Below are 9,265 nucleotides of genomic sequence, written 5' to 3' on the forward strand. Positions count from 1 at the left end.
AAGGAAAAAAAAAAAAAGGCAAAGGCTGAATTATATACTTCCCGGTTAAGCACCTCCACCCACGACCGGTAGGTCCTGGGTTCGAGTCACACTGGAGGGGAAGTGTGGAAACACTATAAATCCTCCTAAATGGGAGGGAAAAAAAATAAAAAAAAATACTTCCCGGTCCCATGGTGGTGTTAACTTAAAACGTAATTTAAGAAATACGGAAAAGATTTGATGCATATGCTAAATATATGTAAAGTACCAAAATCGCTTTTACCGCCAACAATTAATAAAGGGAAAAGGATAAAAAATACTCTTCTGATTTGGGAAAAGGGCTAAATATATCCCCCATTATAAATTTGGGTCAAAATACCACTTCCGTCGTCAAAGTTTTCAAAATACCCTTGTCTTAATGAAAATCCCCAAAGTCACCCGATTTCATTTCTAAACCCGCTCCATTTACACCCGACCCAACTAAATTAAAAAAATCCATATGGGTTATCCACTCTTGTGCCTAATGGATCCAGAAGTACAACTCGGGAACAAGTTAGTAGCATATGGGTTTTTTATATAGTTGGGTCGGGTTTAAAAATGAAATCGGGTTACTTTGGGGATTTTCGTTAAGACAAGGATATATTTGAAAACTTTGATGACGGAAGAGATATTTTTTATTCAAATTTATAATGGGGGATATTTTTAGCCCTTTTCCTGAAGTAGAGAGGCATTTTTGACTATTTTCCCATTAATAAATGATGATAAGACTCTACATGTCCGTTCGTACTTCTCTCATGAAAATGTGAAACTTTTATAAACATTAGTCCCCCAACAAATCATATCATTAAGATCTTAAAGTTAAAATTATAAGATTAAATAGTTGCTGATACTTGACATGTACCCTATATCTTCCGGGTCCATCACAAGAAAAATTAAAACCAAGATTTGCGTTATCGTATCAAACGGGAATTGCAAGCAAATATACACAACACCAACCCTTCATATTATGTATACGATTAAACATGCCAACTATAAAAAACTTATTAGACATACAAGACAAGTGGACAACGAATCAGAAATGTCATGAAATCCCCTGCTATTTGAATATGCCCTCAGCGTCGACGAACATATACTAGGGTGTATGTTCGACTCGCTTAGATCATAAGCTGGCACAAAAGCAAGAAAACAACTTTATATAAACGTGACCATTTCTCTAACATAAACTAAAAAGAAAAATGTGTCACATGAAGTCAAAAAGACAGAGCAGGAAAAGTACACGACAAAGTATATTAAAGAAAAAGCCGTTGGTTTCGTGATTTGTGATCATACCAGCTCGTAATTAAGGTGGAGTTATGATCAGTGTAATCCATCAGTCAAAAGAAAAAAAGTAAAGAGAGCAAGCAAAATTGCTGACAAAAGACCAATTTGGGATTTCAATGCTGCAGTGCTTTTGGGAAACTCAGGTGGAAGAGCACATTCTTCCCCATTGAAGAACACCTTAGAAGGGAATCCATCACCAGCTTCAATTTTAATATGTGGTGTATCCTTCTTTAAAAATGAAATAACAGATTGTTGTTTTCCAGGTACTCTTGGATCCGTATTAGGATTACTCCCATTAACCTCTCCCACCAAGAAATTCAAACCTTTCAAACCTTGCATAAATATAGTGTTATTCCTTTCATGTTGCAGCCTTGTACCATTGAATGAGTACACATTTTCATAGCCTTTAGCTGTATCTTTCTTCATTGTTATCGCCGAAAACCAGTCTTCAAACGCGTCATCTCCCCAGTTGAACAGTGTTAGTCTGGCAGTCCATCCGCTGTTGTAGTTACTATCCACATGCCAATTGATGCTCACCCCACAATTATCAGGACAAGGTAGTTTCTTGGGCAGAGGACCTAAATGTTTGAGTTCGCTCCAAGCTCTCGCCTTTTCTTCCCTGTTTTCAAAAGGGATGAGAAGTGCTTCCGGAGGAAGGAGCAGAGGCTTTCTGTTCGCATCACATTTAGACGTCTGTTCACAGCCGCAGGCACAGGTGTTGCAGGGGATAACAGACTCGGAGTAAAAAGCAGAGAAAGAAACACAACATTTGGCTGCTTTGGGCTTCGGACGAGTAATGTTACAAGTAATTTGCCAGCTAGCCACAGCAGTAGTAACAATTCCAATTCCATTAGGATCAGGGAAACCTGATGGATCAACTCTCACTGGAGGTCCACATGTATAAGACGGGTTAATTGTACCCTCAATTTTCCAATTCTGAGGCGGATTTAAGGCAGTTCTGTTTAAATCAGGAGGAAGTTTGAAAACTTCCATCTGGAAAATGGACCTTGCTTCGGTCTCATTCATGATAGGTGACAAAAGAGTCCCGTTTCTGCAACAATAAGGTAACTTGCCAATTTTATCATCGTCTGCTTTCTCCTTAGGCAAATCGGAAATGACTGGTTTCTTTTGGCAATTTATCACAGTGGTGAAATCGAAATCCTTGTAATATTGTCCTTGAGGTCCGTAAATGCATTCAGAAGGGTCTTTTTTGTGAGTATGGGCACCTTTAATGTTGTAAATGAACTCGTTCCTCATCCACTCCCACGTTAAGTTCCAGTGATCAAGACGACCCAAAGGATTGAGATTGTCAATTGTGACTTGGGCTTGGTACCTGTTTGTGTATGCTGATAGAACGTCGTACGTTATGGAGAGGTCTCCATAGCGGCGAGGCATGAACTTTGTGGTCACATTCTTGGGCTTGAATTTAGGATCCCTCTTGCAGCAAACTTGCTGGTAACTTTCTGCAAAAGAGTTAAACAGGTCAACCTTCTAGCAGTACAATCTACATGCAAAAAGCAAATACACGTTTCTTTGGAAAAGGAGGGAGAAAGGGAACGGCGTTAGATGTTAAAAGAGAGAAACAGAAATTCAGAAGTAAACAAGGAAGAATCGCAGAGCAGTTTGCATGAGAAGGGAGAGACAGAGAATTATCTGATGATCAGAGAACCACGACATTATTTGCGTCTTTTTTCTTACAAAAGTTTCAATGCCTTGGTGTTATAATGTAGATAATAAGCCTTACTGTACAAATGCTTCCTAATTTGTTTAGGCTTTCAAATGCATGTCATTGTTACAAGAAGTTTATATAAACACATAGTTCTTATGTTAGGTGGAATTGTTGGGATCTCTCTACTCTTATCTGAAGGTCTCTGATTCAAGCCCTGAGAATGGAGAATTTCTTAATACAAAGTGTTTTACTCCTCGTATTACACCAAACTAATGGATGCATAATATGTGTTTGAAGATATATGATTATCACTTAATCATGATTTATTAATGTATATTCTTTGACCATATTGATTTGGTATAAATACGTGATGCATGTAAATATTTACCAAAATGAAAAGTACCCCCAATAAGAAAGAAAAAGACATACGTACTATAGCGCTTAGGAGCAGGACATTTGTATCCCTCATTAACAAGCTTGATTGTTGAAGGCATAGGATTTGATTTCTCTTTGAGACCAAATTGCGTCCCCTTAATACTGATTTGTGCAGACATCTGTGTAAAATCTCCAGCAGTATCTATCGCGGTTTTTAAATCGGACTGTGGATATCCTGCCAATGTTGTACCATTTTTACCCACTTTTACAGGAAATCCATCTCCATCAATCGCAACAGCTCCATCCGCGGACACCAACAGCTCTTTATTCTGAAATCCTATGAAAACTTTCCATGATTTCAGCTCGTAAAGCCCTGTATTCAACACCGTTAACATGGACTTAAATGACCATGCCTGTGCTGATACGTTCTTCACCAATGGATATACCTGAAGGAAATTAATGTATTCATAAACGCTGTGAATCCCTGAATGTTGTCTACAATCTCCATACAATGAAAATAGTTAGCAGCACCACTATTTATAACAGTATGAAAACTACTTTGACTAAAAACAGAAAAACTTATTCTGGTTCCTACAACTTTGAATTATTTTTTCCGACCATACCTTTTCTCGTCCCTCGAAACTATACGTGACAAAGATTCCATCGCAATTTTCTTGCTCCGGTGGCGGTGCTGCCGGTTTTGTATCCTCCCCGCCGTAATCTTGCCCCCTACATGTCTGAAAATTGTATGCAATCAACACTAATGCGATCCAAGAGATGGACCTCCATGGAATTTGCATTCCTTTAACCATGGAGGTTTTTTTTAATGATTTTGTTGAATATATTTGCAGATTTTGGATCACATTTACGAAAAACAAATCAGGGAAAGAGGAAAAGCCCGTGAAGGGGAAATGTATCGATCGATCACCACCAGCTGATGCCGTGTGAAAGGACACAACGGCGCAGGAGGTGGTAAGGGGGGGAAAATGGACGACACAGGAAGAAGAAAAACTGACTTAATAATAGACAATATTGTAAGACTATTTCAACTTTGCTCTCTTCCTCTAATTTTAGCTATACTTGCGGAGAACACATATACAAATGTAATAAACTTCTATGGATGATATTTGTTTTACTGGTCATTATATTAGAGTATGCCAATCATATATATATATAGAAATTGAACATGGCAATATTTATCTTTTGTGCAGTGCAGTCAACAGAAAATACCAGCTTCATGCCTTCATCCAGCTACTCAAAAAACAGGAAGTTCTTTCATCAACTGCATATTTTCATTTCATCATCTGCGTTATATAAAAACATGCAGAAGACTTCTTGCTAGATCCATGAAAATTAAGTCAGGATTTTATATACACTGCACTGCTTATTGAAACGTGCTTCCTTTTACGTCATTTTTGTATTATAATTCGTCTTTTTGTGTAATATTTCTTCCACATGTCTCTAGTTCCCCCAGCAAGATATTGAAGCTTCGCATGCTACAATCTTTAGTTTTCAAATTTTTCTCCAATCAGAATTCTGCAATAGAACCCCAAAGGACATACATACTGCATAATTAAGATCAGTTTCACTTCGTATCATTAATGTCTCAATAAAATTAGCAACGGACAATGCTTAAATTACAATAATATTCATGAAGATCATCATGAGTACCGAAGAGATTCTTTAACTTAGGCTACGGATCTCTCTTTGATAATCTCACTCTATACGACTATACCACATCAAAAACCTATATAAGTATATTGTTACTCCATCCGTTCCAATTTACGTGCACTTTCGATTCCCGAGAGTTAATTTGACTAATTTTTGAAGCGAAATTGAACTAGATTAACTCAATATTTTAAAATAAAATTTAGGTATTCGAAAGTTATACCAAAAGTAATATAATTCGCAATTAGTCTCATGTCAATATAATAAAAAAAGTTACATTTTAAATTGTTAGATCAAATTTCACAGTGTGTGAATCTCAAAAGGTGAAAAATGCCCTGTATATTGGGACAGAGGGAGTATTAAATAGTGTCGTCCAACATTTTCTTTCATTAAATCAATGACAGAACATAAACAAGACTAGATGGCCTATGCCCGTGTTGCGCACGGACCCAATACTTTGAATTATAGTGTATATATGTGTATGTAGTTGTGTTTGGATAGTGATAATATATATATATATAGATATACACTAATAATAAACATACATAAGTTTGTACTGTTTTATGGATATATATATATATATATATATATACTATGTTCAAAACACAATTAATATAACATTATAGTTTGTGTTCCGTATCTAAAACTTTATTATATTCGTGTTTGCTATAAATACAAAGTCGGCAAAAATTTATTAATACTTTTTAAAAGAGAAGACTTGTTTAAAAGGAAACTATTTTCCTTTTTTTGAGATAAAACAATAGCAATATTTAAGCATCAGTTGATACTTTCAATTTTAATTCGATTAATTTAAAAGTGTAAAATACTTATTATTTTTTATAAAATTTTGATTTGGATAATTCTAATTCTAATTATTAAATTAATTTTACATGTTTAAAACGAAACAAAGTAGAAATTGATTTTCTATTTAAACGAAGAAATACTATTTTTTAATTTTTAGTAAATATTCTCGGTTTAGTTCATTTTACTTGTCATGTTGTCTTTTGCATGGTTTTTTAAGGAAACGTGAATTAGAATTATAATTTGACTAATTTACCTTATTCATTATTTGATCTCCATTTGATATTAATCTCATTTGAATTTGATTTTCTATTTAAATGAAGAACTACTATTTTTTAATTTTTGGTAAATATTTTTGGTTTAGCTCATTTTACTTGTCATGTTGTCTTTTGCACGGGTTTTTAAGGAAACATCAATTAGAATTATAATTTCACTAATTTACCTTATTAATTATTTGATCTCCATTTAATATTATTTTTTCTTTTATGACATTAATCTCTTTTCACATTTATTAGAATAAGGAAAAAAATGAAAAAGTGATTAAATTCTATCTTATTTTAAAATATAAGTATTTTAAGTATATTTATTTTAGTAAACATAACAAATAAATAACATGGCGGAATAGCAAATATAACAGTTCAATATCTAGATTACATCTCAGGCTAATATTAAAAAAAAAATTGTATGATTTGGCTACTTAACCTTTTGAAGAAAAGCAATAATATGAGGTTCATGTTTTTTGCTGTACAATAATTTTATTTGCTCCCACTAATGGGTTGATACGCATGTGGCAATGAATTCATCATTATTGATTTAATGAGATACTTTGGAAATTACATGAATATTGTTTGATTTTTTAATATGGGATGCACTTTTTTTTTTATATTGTTTGATTTTTTAATATGGGATTCATTTTTTTTTTATATTGCTTGATTTTGTTAATATGGGGTCTACTTTTTTTTCTGTGAGTTTGGAGATGGTGGGTTTCACTTTTTTTTAAAAAAAAAATATTGATTGGTGTTTAGTATGGGGCCCACACTTTTTTTTTTAATGGAGGACGGACGACGAAGAATGGGTCTAAATCCGCATGTGACAATGAATCCATCATTATTGATTTAATGAGATACTTTGAAAATTACATGAATATTGTTTGATTTTTTTATATGGGATGCAGTTTTTTTTTTACATTGTTTGTTTTTTTAATATGGGATTCACTTTTTTTTTTTTTGATATTGCTTGATTTTGTTAATATGGGGTCTACTTTTTTTTTTCTGTGAGTTTGGAGATGGTGAGGTCCATTTTTTTTTAATATTAGTTGGTGTTTAGTATGGGGCCCACACTTTTAAAAAAAAATATTAATTGGTGTTTAGTATGGGGCCCACACCTTTTTTTTTAATGGGGGACGGACATAAAACGCATCAACAACTACAACCAGACCCACACCGATGTCCACAGACCTCTAAGAGTAATGACCGTATCATATGGCGGGACAGGGCCCCGCCGTACCCGAATAAACACTTATATATACAACAAAGGAAGTTATACCACAAGCTAGGCTCCGGAACAAAGGAGCAGTCCAAAATAGCTGAATAGGTATCCTAAGCTGGCGGATCTCCAAAATGAGCGTCTGTACCTGCGGGCATGAACGCAGCCCCCCCGAAGAAAGGGGGGTCAGTACGGAATATGTACTGAGCATGTAAAGCATGAAACATAGTAATAGACTCATACTGAGGCAAGGTGTGTAGGACTCAATGCAACAAACAGAATTTCATAAAAACTTGCCTTTGAACATATTTCATCTGTATCGTTCTCATATCAATATCAACATAGTGTTTTGAAATCAAAGCTGCATAATCATTCTGTATATAACATGTATAACGTGTCCCGACCCTTTAATGAGGGACTCAGTAATTATAATCATAGCATCATAAACATAAACATATACGTGTCCCGGCCCTTTAGTGAGGGACTCGGTAATAAGGAACATATGTCCTCCTGGCCACCATCTCCATATCATCATATCATTACATTATCATATCATCATTATATATATATATAACGTGTCCCGGCCCTTTTATGAGGGACTCAGTGATAAATATAGTAAACATGCGCACGAAAACGTGTCCTGGCCCGGGACTCAGTGAAGGATATAGCGGTAGGCACGAGCAGAATAATAGGCAACCACATATATGCAATTTATCTTTTTGAGACTCAATGGATAAGCAACTAACCAGCTCTAAAGTGTCAAAATAATATTCATATTCAGTTCATTTTAAGTCTCACAACAACTATTACAAGGAACGTTTCAGATTTCATGTGCGTATATCACTTTAACATGGTGTAGCTTTTGAAAGTCAAGTATGTCTCTAGTTGTGCAATTCTTTAAGAATAGGAACTTTCATGCATTATTCATTAGTCACTCATATTGTAGGCACATGACAACAGCCTTAATGAAATATAGAATCATAAGTCATACATGGAACTAGAGAATAGAATTTACCCCAAGGTTCATATCGTTTCATACTTACATCTAGGACATGCTAAAAGAAAGAAGGAATAGGCTTTACATACCTTTAGCGTTTAGTTGTATTCTAACTTGTACTTGCTGCCCAAAAACACTTATCCTATATCAAGATGTGAAGAACTACAATTAGTCTACAAGGGCATTCAATACGTATTGTGACACTCACAATTCCTTTCTAACAATTAGACGACGTTTCGTTCGCATTCAAACCAACTACATACAACCAACCCAACATCAATAATCATATGTTCAATACCAATCCGGACAGCCCACATAACATTCCAAATAGCCCACATTCACAACATTCCATAACGATTCACATACGGCTACTACATTCTCAAGTTACTCCTAATAATCCGTAGCCTTAACGTTTTCGTGTAACAACTTTACAACAACCCAAACAACGTAAATACAATATATATTCTTAACTATCATTAGTATTTCCAATTTAAAGAATACAACATGTCCAAAACAGTTCCTAACCACAACACGTCCAAAACAGTCCCTAATCAACAACACGCCCAAAACAGTCCCTAACCAACAACACGCCCAAAACAGTCCCTAACCAACAACATAAAGGTGCCCGGAATTCTTGCAAACGTTTACGAACATACCAAGCAAACCACATATGATTCTTACACATTATTTCATGTCTTCATTACATATAATTTCAGTAAAATACGACCAGCAGTCACACGATAAATATATCACCAAATTCGTACGCAAATAGCTACATTGTCGACACTAAAACCTTACAACGACAACAACATGTTTAATGACATTACTTTCATGATTCTTGGAACTGTTTTAGCATCATTTCCATTCTTACAACAGCCCACAATTCATCTCAATTTCAACTTGAATCATTATGCTTCACTTCCACTAAACGTTCATAACAAGAATCAACACTCAACACATACAATTTCACC

The 9,265-nt window shown here is 34.9% G+C and overlaps 1 protein-coding gene across 1 annotated transcript; it reads right to left on the reverse strand.

Moving 5' to 3' along the window:
* Positions 1-967: 967 nt before the first annotated feature.
* LOC132617706 (COBRA-like protein 10) lies at positions 968-4,327 on the reverse strand. Its single transcript, XM_060332778.1, has 3 exons — positions 3,967-4,327; positions 3,402-3,789; positions 968-2,762 (listed from the first exon to the last, which is right to left on the reverse strand). Exons 1-3 carry the CDS (start codon positions 4,153-4,155, stop codon positions 1,336-1,338), a joined length of 2,004 nt encoding a protein of 667 aa, XP_060188761.1. The 5' UTR covers positions 4,156-4,327; the 3' UTR covers positions 968-1,335.
* Between the last annotated feature and the right edge of the window lie 4,938 nt (positions 4,328-9,265).

The sequence above is a fragment of the Lycium barbarum genome, chromosome 11, assembly GCF_019175385.1.
Source record: "Lycium barbarum isolate Lr01 chromosome 11, ASM1917538v2, whole genome shotgun sequence".
Lineage (NCBI taxonomy): Eukaryota > Viridiplantae > Streptophyta > Magnoliopsida > Solanales > Solanaceae > Lycium > Lycium barbarum.